Genomic DNA, 22,951 nt, shown 5'->3' with positions numbered 1-22,951 from the left:
GTGTCTCTCATGTGTGTCTGTGTGGGTTAGGTACATGGCATAGGCAAGATGCATAAGTGAATGTAGGAAATCAAGACAAGAAGTAGCAAGCAGATAAAAACAGAAAAATCTTAGAAAGTGGAGCAAAAGAAAGGTACAATGAAGGAATCGAAGTGCTTAAAGAAGGCTAGAGAAGGCAGAACTTAAAAATAAGCATTAAGAACAGCTGGATAACTGTATGTGAAAGAATGGATATTTGCATAGTTTAATGGTAGACTTACAAACACTTTTTGAGAGGTGTGGGCTTTACAGTAACCTTTTAGGGTGGATATAACATTTTTTTTTCCTATTTTTGCCCCTTAAACTGTAATTGGGAGGCTACTAGTTTTTTTCCAAGGTCACATAGCTCTAAGTAGTTTGTTAATAACTAGCTCTGATTCCCAATTTTGTCTCAATCTCTTTATAAGATCTGAATAATCAGAAATCTGAAAGTAGATCTACCATATGACCCAGCCATTCCACTCCTGGGAATTTACCTAGAGGAAGTGAAATCAGGGTATGAAAGATTCATCTTTACCTCCATGTTTATAGTGGCTTAACTCACAATAGCTAAGATATGGAATGAACCAAGATGTCCATCAACTGACGACTAGATAAAGAAAATGTGGTATATATACAGGATAGAATACTAATCAGCTGTAAAAAAAGAATGAAACCCTGTCTTTGCCACACAATGGATGTAATTGGAAACCTTTGTGTTTAGTGAAATAAGCCAGTCCCAAAAAGACAAATTTATGTTTTCACTGATTTTTGGTAACTAGTATATAGAGTACCAAAAAAAAAAAAATGTAATATACATGAGTGAATTTGATGTTTTGAGATTTGATTATTGTTTATACCCCTTGTCTGTACTCCTGAGGAACAGTGGTTTTTCTTACTACTTGTTGAATTCTTTATTAAGTGGAGGATTAAGCTTGTGATTATAAGGTAAATTGAAAGTCTGTCATTGTAAAAATTAAAAGTAAGAGGAGGGAGAGTTGGAGTAAGGGAGGGAGGGTAGCATGGGAAGTAATACCTGAAATGTGCTCCCTGTTTATATAAATACCATAAATAGATTTTTTAGAAAACGGTCTGAATAACAATGGTGCCTACCTCATAGGATGAAAAAGAATGCTTTATGAAACACTTGACATAGTATAGCACCGGGCTCTTGGTAAACACCAATAAATGCTGGATATTGCTATTATTTCTACTATGGAAGCTGCAATTTGAGTAACTTGACATTCTACAAATTTTGTTTCAACTATACTATATTGCATCTTTTATAATGTAAAATAGTCTGATTCCCACATCTGTTTCCATATATATGTATTTCCATGATGAATTTAACACATGTGAAATCTGTCTCAAACAAAACAGTTGCCAAGTATTGTAAGATCCTACATCTTGTGTTCAATCTTTTAGTTTTTGACCAGAAATTACTTTTTCTCTTTTGTGCCTCAAATCTACTTTCCTGTTTTTGTACCGTTTGTTAAAGAGGGTAGGTAATATCTCATAAAATAGCCATGGCATCTAGAGCTACATTATATTCCGTTTAACATTTCACATGTGTTTTATGCTTTGTTTTCTTATATTGTGACTTCTAGTGCTAGAGCATCTTTTAATATTTGCATTTTTTAAATATATTCTTGGCAGATATTCAGCAATTACATCTTATATAATAAACTTATTTTTCAGTAGTCTTTATGTAGTTTCTTTTTTGTTTTTTTTGTTTTGTTTTGTTTTTTGTTTTCCTGGTCCAAAAAACTTGTGACTGCAGGGCTATTTCTAACTGTTTGGCTATAGTGTAGAGATTTGATTCTTCTGTCAGGCTCCAAGGAAGTCCTTGGCATTTCGAGTGTTGGCACTCTGGTTTCTTCATGTTTAGTGAAATTAGCATAAGGTCTTAAACAACTTTGTTCTGTGTAAAAATAGCAAATAATCATTCTTCTTATCCAATCTGATTTAGCTTGAACATTTATGAGTTGTTGTTTTTGTCTTTTTACCCAACAGAATCAGTTCTGAATCATATTCCCACACTAACTCTTAGTTATTACCCTCTCTGGTTCTAAACATTTTGTTCTGGAAAGGTCTAAGATGGTATAGATTTGTTACTCTTTCTCAATATTTTTATTTTTTTTTTCTGGAATGTTGATATGTCTTCTTGAGTCTCCTAATATATTCTTTGTTATGATGTCACCCTGTCCTTTCAAAAGAATAAGCTACATGTGACTTTTCCAGCTGTTTTTCTTAGGCTTGCTGAAATTTCTTCAGCCAAGATTGGAAAAGAAGACAATTTACCAGCATTTTTGTTTCCATCCTTTTAAAATTTGTGTGTGTCTTAGTGTGTGAGGATAAAGTATGGGTTTCACATTCAGATTTAGTTCCTATTATGGGGTCAGCCTTTTCCAACCATGTGACTTTGGGGTATATTATTTAGACTTTGCTGCTATCTTTTTGAAAAAAAAATTTTTATCTTTGCTATCAGCTTCATCATCTATAAAGAAGAACAATGTTCATGTCATAAAATTGTTTTGATTTTCAATTAGAAGAATTTCTAGCACATAGAAAATGATCAGAAATCTTACTCATTCCTAAAGAATAGGTTTTAGTTAGTGAATAAAATCACTTATGTAGAAATAGTGAACAAATTCCATCCTACCTAAATATAGTAAGTCATATGTTATCATTTGAAACCAATGTTCTTTGCAAAATGTATAAAGAATAGTGAAAATGGTGGTATTATTTTACTTGGACTCTCATGTGTAGAAATATACTCATAAACTTTGCTATTTTGATATAGGCATTTGAGTTAGTTGCCAACTAGAGTTTGATTGTTAATTATTTATCTTACTCTAAGCATAAAGACCTGAAATGGGTCTCTAGCAGCTGAGACTATCTCAGGCAGGTTTTTACACAGAGAAGATATAGTGCATGTTCAGTGAGCATTTGTAAGAACTGCCTGCTCTATGACTATTCCTCCAGGCATTTGTATAATTTTTCAGTGCTTCAAGTAGCACTCAGTAGTGCTCCATGATTATCTGGGAGTCCCAATGGAAAGATGCAAGGCCCTAATGTTTTTTTAAAGATTTATTGAGAGGTAGAGCCGGAGAGAGAGAAAGAAAGAGAGAGAAGTCTTCCATCTGCTGGTTCACTCCCCAAATGACTGCAACAGCCATTGCTGAGCTGATCCTAAGCCTGGAGCCAGGAGCTTCTTCTGGGTATCCCACATGGGTGCAGGGGCCCAAGGACTTGGGCCATCCTCTACTGCTTTCCCAGGCCATAGCAGAGAGCTGGATCGGAAGTGGAGTGGTCGGGACTCGAACTGGTGTCCATATGGGATATGCCAGCACTGCAGACCAGGACTTAACCTGCTGAGCCACAGTGCTGGCACCGAGACCCTAATGTTACATAATTTACATTTAGAATTTTCTTTCACTTAGGTGTAGTTAAATGAAATGTTCTAAGATGTGATCTTGCAACCAGCTGAATCTTTTTGTGGAATTGCTTAGGAATATGTGTTAGTTCTCTTTTGTGATAGAGTTTTTTTGATTATCCTCTTCTCTTGGATAAACTGTTCAAAACATGTCAGAAATAGTGCACTGGAATTAATATAATTCTTCTTGCCTTTTAAAAATACTAATTATTTTTCTTAGTGGAAAACTTCTATTGAAGGAAATCATTTACCTTGTTCTCACAGTTAATTTTTCAGTGTTTTCCTAATAATTGAAGGCAGCAAATTTGAGGATGGTATCCAGGCATGTATGTCTACTATAGTTGATCTGGCAGTAATGTACCCAGAAACAGGAATAGGAGCATAGTTATGCATATAGTTTTAATTAATCTTATTATTAATTGCTGGGTATATTACATTAATGCCTTCTATTTCCAGATAACCAAGAAAATTTCTTAGTATTTCTCCCTCTTACTTTGGTAACCTCAATTTCCTGAAGATATGCTTCTACTAAGGTTGGTCTAGAGATATCTGAATTTTCAGTTGCATTTAGCAGGAAAGGTGGATAGTGATGAATCAAAATTTCAGGCAGTACTGAATTATATTTTATAAATAATTATATGTAATTCTTTATTGTTTATTTCTGTTTATTGTGTAAAAATGATTATGTATTTTCTTGGGTCAAGGTACTTAAATTGTATCCAGAACAGTTTTATATACTAACACAAGATCTTTTGTGTCTTTTCTGTACAAGGAAAATATTTTAATTTAAACTACCACACATAACCTAGAGATACTTACTTTTCTGTTGGTACATCCATGTCCTAAAGCCCTCAGGAGAAAATGTTTTATAATTTTTTTCATGTCTAGATTATAAGTAAAATCACTTGTCATACATGAATTGCAAAATGCAGACCTTCATTCTGAAGCTGCCTGTTTCTCATTTGGATCTGACATATTAAAAAGCATATAATTAATGGTTGACATTAGTAATTAACATTAACTTTATGGTGCTTAATATGCCATCATTCATCTATCAAATAACCAGAAATGCATTATGTCTTGGCATAAAGGTTTTAATTATATAAAATGGTCCTTCAGTTTTCATATGGTAGAAATGAAAACAACCCAGATGTATTTAAAGAAGATTTCTGTAAGCATTTGTTGGGTGCTAGCTGTATTTTATTTCTTTTTAGGAGTATATATCAGCAATTGTGTCAGGAACTTCAAAGAGAAAATGTGGACCTAGTTGTGCAATCTTCATTATTGGCTAAAGAGCGCCATCTTGCTGCAATTGCCAGTGCTCTATGGAGACATTTCTTCTCATTTTTGAAGAGTCAGAGAATGACACAGCTAGTGCCTCTCTCACAACTTGCAGATGCAGCTGCAGGTCAGTGGCAATTGTTCATGCAGTAATAACTTTCTCTTTTTGTAAACTGTTTGTCAGTTCTTCTCATATTTACTTGGTAATAAACTCTTGATTATTATGATATAATAAGGACTTTTACAGCTAGAAAGATGAAACAAATTGTACATTAAAAATTATTAAAATTTTGACTATTTGCTAAAAATACAGGATAACTCTAAGCCTTAAAAATATTGAATGTATAAAAACTTCTTATGCACATATTTTGGAAAGGTACTGGTTACATCTAGTTCAAGTAGCTTATTTTCAAATTTTTTGAATGTATATAAAAGATAAAGTTAATTTGTATAAAGCACAAAAGAATATAAAGTGAATACTACCAAGAAGCTGATATAGGAATAATATTGAATATATGAAATGTTATTGTTCTGAAATTCTATTTTATGTTATAATATTTGCTTAATTTGATTATTGGCCTAAGGACATTTTTGTAGGCTTTAGGGAACCATGAATCACATGAAATTATAGGCTGAATTTGAATATATGTGCATCTATGCAGTTTTCTAAGAAGAGGTCATTATCCTTCTCAAAGGAATATTTTGTCCAAAATAAATTAAGAGGTACTGGAATAAACAGATTGGTGAGGTGACTACATTTATTTAAATGAAATTTATTTAAATGTAATACTTTTAAAAATCTTAAGATCCAAACCATGTTTTATCTTGGTGTGCATAAGAAAAGCTGATCTAAAAACAACCACATAAGAAAGTGGAAAAATATAGACTTGAAAAGATCTAGAATCCTGTAGCACTTCAATAATTAAGACTTCACAATGACAGATTGAAGAATTGTAACAGGGCATCATTTTCCAACTTCTGTAACATTTGTTAAAATAAATATTGATATCCAATCAGTTTAACTAAAGCAGTTATTAATGGATAATATAAGTTATCTTTCTTATATTCATCATCCCAACTGCCATTCAAAAAATATTATATTAGTTTAGTCGATGCTGTCTTAGATGCTGACAAGTGGGATATAAATACAAGTATAAAGCAAAATGTGTGAGTTTGAGGTTTGATTTGAAATAAAGATTTAGAGAGATTGATTTCCTCCATTGGAACCTCAGATAATACTTCTTAAATATGCACAATTTTTATATGTGAAATTCTTTTAGATAACTTTTTAACTCACTGAAGACCCACCTTTATAGCCAATGGGGATATATCAGTGGGGGAAAAGGACAAGGAAACCTGTTCTTAGGGAGCTTATGGTCTAGTGGGGGGAGACCAATCAGTCATTCCATCACTCAAATTTGTAATATCTTCTGTAGTGATAAATGTTGTGGACAAACATGAAAATACATAAGAGGCTGGAATAGGAAGGGTTCTGGTCAAGTTGTAATTTTAGATAGAGTAATTTGGGAGCCCTGAGTAAGTAACATTTGAGCACAAACCTGAAGGAGGTGAGAGGCCACACCTGTAAAAGTCAGAGGCCGAAGCATCTTTGATGTGTTTGAGGTACTACAGGGAAGCAAAAATTGGCCATGTAGCAAAGGAAAGGAAGAGAGAAGTCAGAGACATTGTCCAAGAAGTAATGGAGGACTGGTTTGTTTTCTGCCTTATTAGTTGTAACATTTACTTTTACTCTGAAATTGGAAGCTGCCAGAAAGTTTTGAGAAGAGAAGTGATAGGATCCTTTTGATTGGTAGGCTTTGGTGAAGTGGAGGAGTACTAAGAAGACGTCAGATTTCTCATGTGAAGGTAGAGAAGGTATTTTGAAGGTGGAGTTGACAGAACCTGTTAAATGGGCAAGTGACCACAGTAGATGCAGAGAGCCATTGACTGAGTGGAGGAAGATTGCCGCAGAAGCAGATTTTGTGAGGGAAGATTTTAATTTTGGCCATTATTTTATATGTCCGTTAAAATTCAAGTAGACATGTTAACTAGGCACTTGGATAATGAGTCTAAGATTCAGGGAAAGGCGCAGGCTGCAGATTTGAATGTGAGAACTGTCTGTCTAGATAGCTTCAAAGCCATGAAAGATGATTAGATCACCAGTATAGCCAGTATAGGGCAAAAGAATAGTTTAAGGTCTGGGTTCTAGGGTATTCCTCTGTTCAGATTTGTAGAGTAAAGAGAAACAAGAAAAGAGGCTGAAAAGGACACCAGGTACAGTAAGAAGAAACCATGAGAGAAGTGGTCAACAGCCCAAATAATAATGGGTCAAGTAAGATGAGGCCTGAGAACAGCTCATTGGATTTAATAAGAGGGAAGCCACTGGTGACATTGAAAAGCAACTTTGTGTGCTGTAGAGGCAAAGGTCCAGCTGAAGGTAATTCAAGGGGAAATGTGGAAAGAGGAATTGCAGGCTGCAAATGTAGATAAAACATTTTTAATACCACTATTTAAGAAAGGTAGAAACTGGGGCTCTTAAGTAGAGTGGGAAGGATGGTCAACGAGGAAAGATTTTTGTTTTGTTTTTTTTTTTAAGACTTATTTATTTATTTATTTGACAGGTAGAGTTACAGACAGAGAGAGAGAGAGAGAGAGAAAGGTCTTCCTTCCATTGGTTCGCTCCCCATGTGGCCGCAGCAGCTGGAACTGTGCCAATGCGAAGCCAGGAGCCGGGTGTTTCCTCCTGGTCTCCCATGTGGGTGCAAGAGCCCAAGCATTTGAGCCATCCTCCACTGCCTTCCTGGGCCACAGCAGAGAGCTGGACTGGAAGAGGAGCAACCAGGACTAGATCCCAGCACCCATATGGGATGCCGGCGCCGCAGGCAGAGGATTAACCAAGTGAGCCACGGTGCCGGTCCCTGGTTTTTGTTTTAGTGGGAGAAATTTCAGTATCTGTATAATGGGATGGGAATATTTGAGAATAAAGAAAATATGATGGTATAAGAAAACCACTTTTGTTTTAGTACCTAGAGAAGATTCAGTCCTATAGAGCACATGGGATTCAATTTATCCATAGTAGCAGAAGATAAGGCAGAGTAAATCAGCCCAGATGGAAGCAGATGGGTATATGTGGAGTGAATGTGCAGTAGTTTCTTCCAGTGTTTTTCATTTCTCTAGGAAGTAGTAAGTAAGGCCCTCAGAGGAAAGTAAATAGGGAGAGGAGGTACTTGCCACTGATGAAGAGGGACAAAAGGATATGCAGTAGTTCATGGGAGAGTGAAAGACTGAATGGACTTGGGAAATGTAGGAATGCCAGCCTGTTCTAAGGGCCTGCTTTTGAAGTTTGTAGTCAATAAAATTAAACTAAAATCAGCCAGCATGGTTGTACGTCAGCCATTTACACTGGAACAGATATAGGTACATATAGGAAAAAGGCCAAGAGTTAGAATTAAACATGTAATGTTTTTTTTTAGTCTAGTACAAGGAATCAATAAATGAGCAGGGGCAAAGCTGGTGAAGGGGGAATATAGGGTATAGAGGTTAAATTGCTACTTGGGACACCCACATCCTGTACAGGAGTGCCTGAGTTCAAGTCCCAACTCTGCTTCTGATTCAGCTTCCAGCTATCTGGGAGATAGCAGCTGATAGATAGCTCAAGTACCTAGGTCAAAGCACTCATACAAAGAACTCATACTGAGTTCCAGGTTCCTGGTTTCAACCTGGCAACACCAGCTATTGCAGGCATTTTGGGGGTGAATAAGCAGCTGGAAGATCTGTGTGTGTGTGTGTCTGTATCTGTGTCTATGTCTCTCTGCCTTTGAAATCTTTAATGTGCTGTACATTGCTATTTAATGCTATAATTAGTAATCCAATGGTAGTTTTTTCACTTGATGTTGCTATATGGGCAAAAAGTTGAAATCTTTACCTAATATATACTAAACTGATCTTCTGTATACAAAGAGAATTGAAAATGAATCTTTACATGAATGGAAGGGGAAAGGGAGCGGGAAAGGGGAGGGTAGCGGGCGGGAGGGAAGTTATGGGAGGGGGGAAGCCATTGTAACCCATAAGCTATACTTTGGAAATTTATATTCATTAAATAAAAGTTTAATTAAAAAAAAAAAAATTTAGAAATTCTGAAAATAAAGTGAGCTAGGGACTTGGTGGTCTACACAAATGAGTATAGTCACGGAAGTCAAGTTGACTAAAGAGGAAAGGAAAGCCATGAAGGCAGTGAAGGGCAGGGAAAAGTTTTAAGGTCATTGGGTTGTAGGTCCTGATGGGGACAAAGAATTGTTGACATTGAGGGAGAGTTGAAAAGTCAGTTTGATGTCAAAAGGTTGTGAATTTTAAATCAACTGTAAAGGATTTGTAGATACTAGTAATGCCGAGGTATTACCTTGGGACTGAGTGGTTGAAGTACAATGGAGGATAGCTTCATTGGAGGAGAGGAATTCAGGAAATCAAGAGGTTAAGATACTCGAAGAAAACTCGTGAAGGATTCTGACAGGGGTGCTATAGGAGAGAATGTTAATGAGCTGATCATGATAGAGTTTGATGTCATAATATTGATATATTGATACCTGTATTATGATAGGTAGTGATATTTATAAGGAATGTGAGAGGGTGAACTAGGAAACTGCGGGTGAGTGCAGCTGGTTAGTAGCTGGTACATCCTGATGATTTAAAGTTGAGAGTTTCAGGGAGGAAAATGGGAGAATAGTTTATAAGCAGCATTGTAGACCAAGAAGGAAATTCATCTGTCTGTAGGTCACATGGCATAAAAGGAACACAGGAACAAATAGCCACCATTTGAGAGAGCTCCATAGATGGTAGTGATCAATAAACAATTGACAGACATAAATTAAGATAGTGCAGATTTATTCTATGGATTCCCAGGAAATCACAAAATATGTTAGTTTAATATAGTTAACTAAGGATTTCTAGTTCTTAGATCTCGGGGGTTCTGAAGAAAGTAGAGTGCCATTGCTTATAGGAGAATACGGTTTAATAAAAGAGAATGTCCAGTGTCTAATGTAGGAAAGAACTGTTCAGTATGGTAGATGGCAAGCAAAGTTTTTTAAAGAGATTTTTTTTATTATGATTTGTTTTCTTATTTGAAAGGTAGAGTTACAGAGAGGCAGATGCAGCAAGTGAGAGAAGCCTTCCATCAACTGGTTCACTACCCAGATGGCCACAACGACTGGAGCTAGGCCAATCCTAGGCCAGGAATCAGTAGCTTCTTCCAGGTCTCCCATGTGGATGCAGGGGCCCAAGCACTCAGGCCATCTTCCACTGCTTTCTCAGGCCATAGCAGAGAGCTGGATTGGAAGTGGAGCAGCCAGGACTCGAACTACACCCATACGGGATGCCAGCACTTCAAGTGGCAGCCTCACCCACTATGCCACAGCTCCAACCCCACAAATTGTCTTAATTGGAGAAGAGTCGATGCTGGAAATATTTTTAAAACCATATCTTTTGGGACCAGACATTTAGACTAGTGGCTAAGATGCCAGTTGAGACCCTGGCATCAAATATTGCAGTACCTGGGTTCAGTGCCTGGCTCTTGCTCCTGACTCCAGCCTCATGCCAGTACAGGCCCTGGGAGGCAGAGGCAGCATTGATGGCTCAAATAATTGGGTTCCTGCTACCCAAATGGGAGGAAGTGAGCCAGCAGATGAGAGCTGTCTGTCTCTCTCTCTCTCTTCCTCTGGAGTAGGTAAATTAAAACATTATTTAAAGAAAGGTCTTTTGAGGGGCCAGCATTGTTACGTAGTAGGTTAAGCCTCCGCCTGCAGTGCCAACATCCCACATGGGTACTGGTTTGAGTCCTGGCTGCTCCACTTCTGATGAGCGCCTTGCTAATGGCCTTGGAAAGCAGTGGAAAATGGCCCAACTGCTTGGGTCCCTGGACCCACATGAGAGACCCAGAGGAAGCTCCTGGTTCTTGAATTCTGATGAGCTTGGCCACTGTGGCCATTTAGGGAGTGAACCAGCGGATGGAAGACCTCTCTCTCCCTCTCTCTGTAACTCTGCCTCTCAAATTAATAAATAAACAAATCTTTTTTTTTAATAGTCCTTTGAATGATCACATTAGCAGACACCTCAGAATAAAAATTTGCAATTGAAGGTCATCATGATTTGTAATGATAATGGTGAGATAGAGTCTTTGAGATTAGCAATCTAGATGGTGCTACTTGAGAAATTTTTTTGACAGCCTGAAGTTCCTTCAGTTTTAGCTTTTTGTTCGTTCTATACTTCTAAGTGTGACATTTTAATATTTGATACTCTTTTATCACTTAATGTAATTTTTGGAAAGAGAGAGTTTCAAAAAATTCCTCATCTTAAGTTTTTCTCATTTTAAATCTAGATTTCACTTTGCTAGCAGTGGATTTGCCAAGCACAGCTCCATCAGATCTTCAGCCTCAACCAGTTATATCAATAATTCAACTTTTTGGCTGGGATGATATCATCTGGCCTCAAGTTATAGCAAGATATTTAAGTCATTTACTACAAAATAGGTATGTGCATTTATTTCAGGCATACGCATTGATAATACAAGTCCATCCTAGGAAGGTAAGAATTTTTTTTTTTTTTTGGACAGGCAGAGTGGACAGTGAGAGAGAGAGAGACAGGGAGAAAGTTCTTCCTTTTGCCGTTGGTTCACCCTCCAATGGCCGCCACGGCTGGCGCGCTGCGGCTGGCGCACCATGAAGGCAGGAGCCAGGTGCTTCTCCTGGTCTCCCATGGGGTGCAGGGCCCAAGCACTTGGGCCATCCTCCACTGCACTCCCGGGCCACAGCAGAGAGCTGGCCTGGAAGGGGGGCAACCGGGACAGATTCCGGCGCCCCGACCGGGACTAGAACCTGGTGTGCCGACGCCGCTAGGCGGAGGATTAGCCTGTTGAGCCACGGCGCCAGCCAAAAAGGTAAGAATTTTAACAAATGAAAAGTGATCTTGGGACTGGCGCTGTGGCACAGTGGGTAAAGACACCACCTGCAGTGCCGGCATCCCATATGGGCGCCGGTTTGAGTCTCAGCTGCTCCACTTCCAATCAAGCTCTCTGCTATGGCCTGGGAAAGCAGCAGAGGATAGCCCAAGTGCTTGGGCCTCTGCATGCATGTGGGAGACCCGGGAGAAGCTCTAGGCTCCTGGTTTCAGATTGGCACAGCTCTGGCTGTTGTGGTCGTTTTGGGGGGTGAACCAACTGGTGAAAGACCTCTCTCTCTCTCTTCTGCCTCTGCCTCTGCTTCTCTGTAACTCTGCCTTTCAAATAAATTTTAAAAATATTAAAAAAAAAAAAAAAGGAAAGTGATCTATACTACATATACTCTCACTTTGGCAGAGTCTTGCTTTTAGACTTTGTAGCATTTTTACAATAGTGACAGTAGAAAAGGCAACTTGTGTTTGTGGCCTGCTTTTCTTTAAAAGTATTTCTGGTTAAACCCTTTCAAAATTGTTTTTACTGTCTTATTATCATCTTGAAGTGACATTTTTATACTCTCCATTGTGAAAGAAATTATACAGTTACTATTGCCAAGGCTGTGAGACACTGATATATTATTGCAGTTTTATATTTAATGATGTTTCCTTATTACAACTAGTTTAAAGATTTGACTGTTAACTTGTGAGATCATAAACAAGGCACTTCACCTGAACAGGGTTTCCTTTTCTGTAAGTGTCTCTGGCTACATTACATAAGACACCTAAGGAAACTTAATAGAACAAATATATAGTAAATAAAGTTATAATAGAAATAGAATAGAGTGATCACAAAGATTTGACTAAGAACCTCAAGCTAAGAGAAAATAAAATATACAGGCGTAAGTGGCAATGTAGGTTTATCTAAGCTGCCAGTCAGTGAAAAATGAAGAGAAAGATAGTTCTTTTCCCAAGGAAATTCATTAAGCAGAGTCATTATGTACGTAATTTCATTGGGCTTTCAGTTGTAAAGTAGAAGAGTTCAACTTCAATTGGATTACTTTTAGAATCGCTTCTAATAAGAGCTACATAGATCATATTTCTTAATAAACAATTTTTTGACATACATAGATTAATATAGTACAAATTGAGTAAATGGATTCCCAGGAAATAGCAAAATATATTTGTTCAATATGGTTAACTAGGGAGTTCTAGCTCCTAGACTTTGTGAGTTCTGAAGAAAGTAAAGTGTCATTGATTATAGGGCATCACTGTTCAATACAAGAGAATATACAGTGTTTAATAAGGAACATTTATGTTATTTATTAAATATTTTGTTGAAATATTCTTTTTAAAATAATTGATTTATTGTTAACAGTTGAAGAAACAAAATGAGAACACAAAGGTATCAAATGGCCTGTGCTCGTCTGCATTGTGTGCTCTTTCATGACAGTTTTGCTAAAATATTTTAAAACAGCGTTTTTAGGATTGTGACTTTAATGTATTTTAAAAATTTTTGACTTTATATAACACTTTAAGTCAAGGCCATCCCTAGCCTTTCTGCTCTCACTTATAAACAATTAGAAATCAGATTTAGCCAGGCCTTTTACTTTGTTCAGAATTTTATTTGTTTTTTTAATTTCTGGGAGATACTGTTTTGGAGTTCTGTGTGAAGAAATCCTTGTTATTCACTGCCTGTGGGCTGGGAGACAGAAAAGAGGGGCTGGAATGGAATTGGTCAGGGGACTCACATAGAAATATATTTTGCCTTTAACTTTTTCCTTATCTAAATGATTGTGAACTGTGTTGACTTAATCTAAGGGACACTGTTTTTTATTCTCATTGACATTTCCTTAATTATTATCTCACCTAGTGGGTTATAAACCCCTTTCATTTACCATTTTAACTTTATTCTTCCTTACCCTCTCCCTTGGCATAAACATGCACCAAGGTATGCCATCAATGGAAAAAGAAAAGTTATAAATTAGAGCATTACACCTGAAACCAGAAATACTAATGTATTTTTATATTGTATCTATGATGTTCATTTTCAGTAATGTATATCTACATTAGTGTTCTCATCGGAAAAATAAGCAAGGCCAAGAAAGGGAAGAAGTGTTAGGAAGTTCCTCTTTACCTAATCTCTTACTCAGGAAGCATATTGCTGGTTTTATTTATTTATTTTTTAATATCCATCTACTTGTTTTCACAGCACATTGTGTGAAGCACTTTCTCATTCAAGCCATGTTTCTTTTCAAGCCTTGACTATAAGATCATGGATCCGTTGTATTTTACAAATGTATATAAAAAACCTTTCTGGGCCTGATGATTTGTTTATGGACATAAATCCTGAACAAGCATTTGGTAAGTAGTGCAGGCTTTTTGGGAGGGGTGTAGGTCAGGAGGAGGTGTTGGGGTTGAGGAGAATCGAATGAAAAGCATTTTGCTATCTAGATTATTATTATATAAGTTAATAGAAAATATATAAAATATATGTGTAATTAGGCATGAATGTAAGCAGAAATTTGTATCCTGTTGCAACCTGTTCTTTTTTCTTGATATTTCCTTGTTATTATATATGACAGATTTCCCAGGTAAAAAGATAAAAGAACTTGCTTCCTTGGAAGCCAAGAACAAAAAACATGTTCCTCAGGTGACAAGCTATTTCTTTTTCTACCCTGAAGAAACTGATCACAAAAAAAAGTGAAAATCTGAATAACTGAATATCACACTGTGAACACTCAATTAAAAAAATCCAATTATGAATAAATAATTTGCTCCCATTTTATATTTGCCTTTCTTGTGTTTTACTGTTAGTCATTGAGAGATACTGGACTTTTTAATAAATATCCCATATAGTTCTGTTGCATGAGGAACAGACTTTTTCCTAAATTTCTTGAAGGTTGGCCTTAAAAAGTGCTCCCATTTTACTTTGATATCTTATCACACTGGCTGGCTTTACATGGATAACTTTTGGGGCTATTATTTTCTTAAGTGAGAGAAACTTAAATTTTTAAAATTTGTGGAAATTTGAAATTTAAGCGAAAGCATATTAAATGGAGAATGTTACATTCCTGCACTCATACACACACACACACACATAGCACATGCATGAATACCCATGGAAAATGCATATTCTCAATTCTTTTTCTACCTCCAGAATAAACTAATCTTTTAATTCCATTTTCCACAACTTTTAAAAATACCTTCATACAGTATAAATTTTATCATATTAGTTTATATACTATCCATGAATATTATATGTTTTATTTTAACAGAAAAGGAGTACATGGAACAGTTGGCTGAACTGACAAGGTTACTATTTAAGCTCTCAGAAGTAAAGAGTATTTTCTCAAAGGCTCAAGTTGAATATCTACCTACCCCAGAAGACCCTAAAAATGCACTTGTTCAATTCTTTGAGGTATTTTTCATTTATTTACTTAATCATTCAGATCAACTGCAGTTATTTTTCAGGAAAACTTCAAATGTTCTTAAAGCTTTTTTTATAAAGTGAATTCTTTGGATTGAAGCACATTATTGACTACTACCTACTATTATAAAATTCTAAAAGAAGAGAAATATGAATCCATATAGAGAAATTCACCCTCAGAAAGATTACATTTAATGAAAATTAGTAAGGCTAAAAGATACTACATAGAAACTTTACTCCAAGGCTTACCAAAATTATAGGAATATCTTATTGCTGAAATTGTTCGGTAACAAGTTTCTTCACGTACTTAGGAACTAAATTTTTTTGAATAGGGTCTATAATCATTCCAGCTTACTACTTATCACCTAGTAGCAAACAGTGTCAGCGTAAGAACCAGCTACTTACGTGATAGTACGGTTGGGGCATTAAAAGCCAATCTGTGGGGCCTGTGCTGTGGCATTGTGGGCTATGCCTCTGTTTGCAGTGCCAGCATCCAATATGAGCACTAGTTCAAGTCTCGGCTCCTCCTCTTCGGATTCAACTCTCTGCTAAGGCCTGGGAAAGCAGTAGAAGATGGCCCAAGTGCTTGGGCCCTTGTACCCAGGTGGGAGACCAGGAAGAAGCTCCTGGCTCTTGGCTTCAGATTGGCTTAGCTCCAGCTGTCGCAGCCATTTGGGGAGTGAACCAGTGGATGGAAGACCTTTCTCTCTCTCTGTCTCTGTCTGTAACTCTACCTCTCAAATAAATAAATAAAATCTTTTTTTAAAAAGACCAATCTATTTTGTCTCCACAATAGTCACTTTGAAAATTCCATTTTTAATTAATTTTACGGAAATTCGTCGTATGTGATAGTGTTGTTTTACAAGCCTAAAGTCAGTAATATATTTAGATTTGTGTCCTTTGTAAGCTGTTCACAGTAAAAGTTGGTTCATTTTCCACAGATTGGTATTAATTGCAATAAAAATAGTTAAAAGCCAATAATCTCTTTTCATAAATGTTAATTCGACCATTTGTTTATGTTATTTTATAGTATAATTAAATGATAGTGATATAATCCTAAAAAGTGTTTAGTAGTAGTTTGAGGTATCTTCAAAAAACTCATGGAAAATTAGTAGTATGAAAACTACGCATGGAATTTTTTGTACCAAAGTAAATATATCTTCTAATTATGTTTTCCACAAAATGCTTTGAAGTTTCCTCCTGTATATCTATGTAGTGTATACTTTGTGTTGAGCTGTTTATGTAGTTGTTATTGGATCTTAGCCTGAATTAATTAAACACCAATGGGGTGCTAGAAAACAGACTGAAGCAGAAAGAGAAGTCAAGCTCTCAGTTGATAGTTTTCAAAGACTTGCCTAATGGAGTCTAGTCTGAATTAATTATTCTTTTGTCATAAAAAAATTATAGTTTTCGCTAAACTGTATATATCATTGTGCTAGGACTTCTTAGGGATATCATAAACCAAAAAACATAGTCTTTCAATGAGAGAAGTTTTACTTGTCTCAGAAAAATATATAGAATGTTTAAAATAATATAAAAGGCAGTTTATGCTAAGTGCCAAATGGTTGACATGGGTTAGTCAGGAGGTAAAGAAATTCAGAGCAACTTGGTATAAGAATTTTAGATTTTATCCTGTGAAGATTGTATAGATTTTAAAGTTTTGTTAGTTTTTAAGCATGTCTGATTTGAGCAAATGACTTGTTTTTAAAGTTAGTAACAGCAGTGTAGAGTAAAAGTACTGGAAAATATTGGGGAGAAGCTAGTGAAATTTAGAAGGAATTAAAGATTAAGGGGATGGAAATTCTGAATGGATAAGAAATAAGTACTGTTTTAACTACAAGAGAAATGTTACTTTAAGAAAAATTAGAAACATTGTGACTTAGGGTACAGGAGAAGAAGGCAAGGAGTTCAGTTTAGTTTGAAGTTGTGTGGAGAGTGCCTAAGATGATCCCAGATTCTGTGATTCACTAGGAGGACTTACAGGACTTGCTATATAGCTGTACTTAAGAGTTCTGACCAAATATAGAGAAAGACACAAAACACTATCAGTAAAGGGAAAGGGTACATGGTGTGAAGTCTGCAGAAACCAGGCTCACCAGCCAAGAGTCTTGTCCTAGTGAAGTTACAAAGGATATGCTGGTTAGTACTTCCAGAAAAGTGTTGTGATAAGACATGTGAGATACAGTCTACCAGAGAAATTCATTAACAGTTCAGTGCCTATGATTTTAACTAGAGACTGGTCACATATACACTCCCTTTGTCTCGCACTTAGAGAATTCCAGATTTCATCAGGAAAGCACGTATTGAGTACAAACCCTATTGTTTTCGGCCGGCGCCGCTTGGCTAATCCTCTGCCTGCAGCCTCGGCACCCCGGGTTCTAGTCCCGGTTGGGGCATCGGATTCTGTCCCGGTTGCTCCTCTTCCAGTCCAGCTCTGCTGTGGCCAGGGAGTGCAGTGGAGGATGGCCCAAGTGCTTGGGCCCTGCACCCACATGGGAGACCAGGAGGAAGCGCCTGGCTCCTGGCATTGGATCAGCACAGCACGCCGGCCTTAGCGGCCATTTGGGGGGGTGAACCAACGGAAGGAAGACTTTTCTCCCTCTCTCTCTCTCTCTCTCTCTCTCTCTCTCACTGTCTAACTCTGCTTGTCATAGACAGTTTAGGTAGGCCCAGTGAGTCATTCTTGTCAGAGAATGTGGGAAGCCTCCCAAAATTGGTGGCTCCAAGAACCAGCCAGGAACCTTCCTCAAAGCAGACCTTTTTAAAAATGGCAGTCTTGGGTCTGCTATGTTAATTCTTTTCTCCAGAGAAATGATAATGTGAAATATATGCAGGTATAGCCATGTTTTATTTATATATATGTGTCTTAGTTTGGGGAAGTTAAACCTAAATGTAGAGAAAGGTTGACATGTCTGGGCCACAGGTGTTAAAAAATATGGTTCATAGACTCAGGGGTTAATGATACCTTGTCAGTCAGGAGGTTCTCCAACTTACCTCTCTCTGTAACTCTGTCTTTCAAATAAATAAAATAATTCTTAAAAAAAAAAAAAAAAAAAGTATGTTGGCATTCTAACAAATCGATTTATACAAAAACTTTAGCATGCATCAACACTGGGGCCTAAGATCACACTAGTAATCCGTATAATTTATACATCATGCACTGACAGAAAAACAAAAGCCAGTTTTTCTGATGAAAATATCTTTAATGAAACATAGAAATTATTATTTTATTAAATTTTGACCCTTGAGTGTATGCACTTTCAATATTCTATGAATGACAATGCAGAGTGTGCTTAAAGCACTTTGGCTGCATACAAAGCAATGGGGTTGTCTAAATGAAAAGCACTTGTATGATTATTTGAGTTGCAAGTTGAACTGACTGCTTTTATCTTGAAAGAACAACTGACAAAATATGGTTATTTAGATGGGTATTTGGCAGACATTTTCACAAAAATGAGTGAAGTAAAACTATCACTTCAAAGAAAACAATTGACAGTATTTGTGGCTAATAATGTAATTCGGGCTTTCAAGAAAATTAGAATTTTGGGAAACTTGTTTTTGCCAATAAGAGTTTGAGAGCTTCTTATTACTTAAAGTCTTTTCTGATGAGAATGGTTGTGTTATTAACAGATACCCTTTTTTCCTAAATGGATCTTTTAAAAAAAAAAGTGCGTAACTCAGTGAACCACAATTTTCCAAATTCTAGCACAGGCTTTTTAAAAAAGCATGCAGGAGGGTAAAAGATTCATTCAAAATACAAGATAGACCTTTGACTTTTTATGTAGCAGAGAACAAAATATTCATTGACATGATTTCCAATTCCATAATTTGTCAGATTCTAAGATTTAGTTATAGCTAACTGTCAAGAAATAGCACTTGACAAGTTTTAGTATAATGGCAAAGAGGAGGCCCCACAGCTACCTGAAAAATCTGTAAAATGCTTTTTCTTCTTCCAACCACATGTATTTGTGAGGCTAAATTTTCTTCATCTGTAATATTAATTACATGCAGAAGCAAATATGAGAATCTAGGTGTGTTTTATTAGGCCACATATTAAAGAGATATGCAAAAATGTTAAGAAATTTGAGAATCGATTGTTTATAGCCCTTGTCACTTCCATTGAAGAACTGTGTTTTGCTTTGTTTTGTTTTTCTTTCTCTTCATACTATTTGTTAAACTCTTTTACGTAGAGTTAACTACACAATCATTAAGTATACTGAAAATAGATCATTGTAAAAATTATGAGTAGGAATCCAAGAGGGAGAGAGAAGGAAGGGTTGGAGTATGGACGGGAGGGAGAGGAGGGGAGAAAATGCCATTATGTTCCCTAATCTGTATATATGAAATATATGAAACTTGTATAACTTAAATAAAATTTTTAAAAAAGAAATACCACTCTGATTTGGAAAATAATTTTCAGTAGCATGTTACTTATGTTAACTTATAATGTTCATTATTACTTTTTAATGAATTGGTAAATTTAAAAGATTTTTCTAATATGATAAATAACAACAGGTATAACCCAAATAATAAAAAGCTCATCAAGATTCTCAATTTTTAAGTTTGTTAAAGAGAACTGAGACAAATTTGGGAGCTTCTGGTCATGGAAAGGAGGATAGGAAACACAGGACAGAGAGCTAAATGGAGAAGATTAGTGAAGTATATACCTGGAGGTGGTTCTCATCTGCCCATCTCAGAGTCACACACTTTAGTTCATTCAGTTCCTTATCTACACCATTTACGTCACAAAAGTTGGTCTAAGCCCTCCTTTCAAAGCCTCTCCAGTAGTTCCTTAGTGATCTTCACTTCACTTCTTTATCCATTAATTTCCATCATTAAACTGAACCATGGCATCACTTGGAACTTTTGAGAACTGTTTGACTGCAAAGCACCTGCCCCACCCCCCAGCTCATGGGTGACCCCATTATCCATCCTCATTTCCTTCCTAGCCAACACCCTCACATTTATTTCTCTACCTCTTCTTCCTACTTCATTGTTCTTTTACTGCCCGCACTCATCTTTCTGTCCACTGCCTCTCCATTTTGCTATCTCTGCCCTCCCTATCCCATCCATTTATCCTCAGAGAAAGTTTTGCTGGCATCTGATGACTCATAAAAAAAAGTCTATGGGAAAAAATCAATTCATATCATACAGCTGAACTTGATAGCAGTTTTGCTTCTAAGAATTTGATAATGTTACTTGTTGGTCTTCCTTATAGGAATTTAAGGATTTTGAATTCTCAGTCATACACTGGAAATATGATGAGCCAACCTGTTTGGAGGTCTTGATGTGATTTGATTATATGCTTCTTGAACATCAATTTCATGTTTCTTTTTTTGGTAGAGGCTGATCTTCTAGAAATAATATGGTGAATATATATAGTATTCTTTCTTGAATCTTTATTTTAATTGTAAAAGGTAAAATTTAATTCTTGTCACTTGCATTTTAATTGCTGTGAAACATTATTGGAAAGTTAAAGGTGAAGGCTTAAATGTAAGAGGTGTATGTGTATGTGTCTGTAGAAAGCATGATTATCTTTATTTTCCAAAGTGTGTATTGTGTAAGACTTGAAAAGTTAAATAATGTTTTCCTTTATTTATAGGCTGTTGGTATAACTTATGGGAATCTCCAGACACTTTCTGATAAATCTGCCATGGTCACAAAGTCCTTAGAATACCTTGGTGAAGTATTAAAGTATATAAAGCCTTATTTGGGAAAAAAAGTTTCCAGTGCAGGGCTGCAGCTGACTTATGAGATGATGGGTATGTATTCCTGATATTATTTTGCTAGTAACATTTTCTTAGGTTGAGCCTGCAGTACCATGGTGAATAGGACTAGACTGGGTAAGTCACTACTTTGCATACTCTTAAGAATAATTCTAAATGCTGTGTTTGCTTAAAATAATACATGTTGACCTTCAAGTATATCTGTGTCTTGTGTACCTCTTTTCTGTACTCTTATTGAGCTTATATTAATATTAAAATTAATTATGATCCATACAAACATGTATCGACACCAGTTGCTATCAGCTGTCTGTTGTGAATCACATTGTGAATACCTGAACAACCAAAATGAACCTCTTTTTTGATGCTCATCTATACTTGGTTAGAATCAAAAACATCAGAAAACTAGAACAGCTTTCTATTTCCATGTTCTGCTCTTTATGAAGGAGGTCAGGAGAGGATTTTATATAGCACTGACAATATTTATGCTTCAGTTCTTGTTTCTCACAGTAGTACTGTGTTTTCTCTTTTCAAAAAGAAATCTTTTTCTGTGCCTGTTCTATGACAATGGAGTTCATCGTTCTTAGGAAGTCAGTAATTTGAATATCTTTGTTCACTGAAACCATGTTGCTAACCAAAAATAGGAACTGAATAAAGGTAAATGAGAAGAAATTCCTTAGAAGTTTTTATTTAGAATTTAAATTTTTTTCTCTGTGACCGGAACCTTATATCTGTCTGTTCCCTTTAATCTTGTGAATGTGTGAATAAACCTGATTTGAGCTGTCTGAAACCTTTTATCTTTGTTGTGAAATATAAAGGAGAATGTGAAAATGTGTAAATATGGATGATTTGGAATGTAGTGAAAGCAATAGTAGCAATTCCAGCATCTTAATTTTAAAGAAAGGTGTGAGAATTTATTATAAATTTAATATAGTAAAATATAGATTAACAAGTATTCTAAAATGTTATGTTTATAATTTATTAATTTCTGAAAAAGTATTCTGCTGCTTTTAGACTTAGCTTTTGCCAAGCTAAATGTTGTGATTTCAAGATATACCTTTATTTAATGAAATACTAAGAACTATAAAATTATATTTGGATTGGTGATATATAGACCTTACCTATGGCAAAATTCTACATACAAAAAAATGAGGATCTTTGTCCTACTGCCTTATTTGTTCTTTACTTAATGGCCACCAGATCTATATTCTTTCCTTTTATCTAGGTCTCAAAGCCTGGGAATAAAATATATTGCTACAGTGTTGCCCAGGCAATTTATTGTTTTCTTCATGACAGAGAGATAGAGAAAGGGAGAGACAGACAGAGAGATCTTCCATCTTCTGGTTCATTCCCCCAAATGTCCGTGACAGATAAGACTAGGCCAGGGTGAAGCTGAGAGCCTGGAACTCAATCTGGGTCTCCCGTGTGAGTGACAAGGACCTACGTACTTCAGCCTCACGTGCTGCCTCCCCAGGTATGCATTTGTAGGAAGTTGGAGTGGAAGCAGAACTGGATTTCAAATCTAGCTCTCCAATATGGGATGTGGGCATCCCAGTCAGCATCTTATCTACTGCACCACTCACCCCAACCGCTGAAGCTGTGCTCTACCTGCCTAGCCAGTTCCCTCAGCCCTGTGTCTTCAGTTATTCTTCCCTTTTTGTCTTTGTAGTTGAAATTCTACCCATGATCCTTCAGTACCCTGCCCAAATGTCATACCTTTCCCATATTCCCAAGTATACTTAATCTCACTGATTGTATTTTTTCTGTCTTTCTCTTACACTGTTTTTTTGTAGATTATAATTTGTTATAGTTATTTGTCTTTGACATACTCCTCCTAAATTTTAAAGGAATTATTCAAGCAAGTAGTCATATCTTTTGAATTTTTCATTCCTATCACATTGTATTTGACGAAAAAGTAATTTTACTGGGTATCTATCAGGCACTGAATTGGGGACCTGGGAATCTATAGGTTAAAGAGCTTCTCCAATATAAGAAACAGCATACACTAAATATTATTTCCAGAATTTAATATTTTATAAACTCGGTATATATTTTCTGGTGTTTCTAGATGAACAAAATTACTTTCTAACTTTTAATAAAATTTTACATGTATATTGTAGTGATCCCATTCCCTTGTATTTA

General features: G+C 36.2%; 1 protein-coding gene across 4 annotated transcripts in view; it reads left to right on the top strand.

Moving 5' to 3' along the window:
* Nucleotides 1–22,951, top strand: part of MMS22L (MMS22 like, DNA repair protein) — a 131,829-nt gene that overhangs the window by 82,804 nt on the left and 26,074 nt on the right. For all 4 annotated transcript variants that reach the window (XM_062186524.1, XM_062186523.1, XM_062186521.1 and 1 more), the window contains 5 exons: nucleotides 4,669–4,862; nucleotides 11,106–11,256; nucleotides 13,869–14,020; nucleotides 14,935–15,077; nucleotides 20,689–20,848. In XM_062186524.1, the coding sequence (XP_062042508.1) occupies nucleotides 4,669–4,862; nucleotides 11,106–11,256; nucleotides 13,869–14,020; nucleotides 14,935–15,077; nucleotides 20,689–20,848 (800 nt within the window). The remainder of the gene's footprint in view (nucleotides 1–4,668; nucleotides 4,863–11,105; nucleotides 11,257–13,868; nucleotides 14,021–14,934; nucleotides 15,078–20,688; nucleotides 20,849–22,951) is intronic.

The sequence above is a fragment of the Lepus europaeus genome, chromosome 3 (assembly GCF_033115175.1).
Source record: "Lepus europaeus isolate LE1 chromosome 3, mLepTim1.pri, whole genome shotgun sequence".
Taxonomy (NCBI): Eukaryota; Metazoa; Chordata; class Mammalia; order Lagomorpha; family Leporidae; genus Lepus; species Lepus europaeus.
Note: the sequence above shows the minus strand (reverse complement) of the source record. Positions and strands in the feature narration are given on the sequence as shown.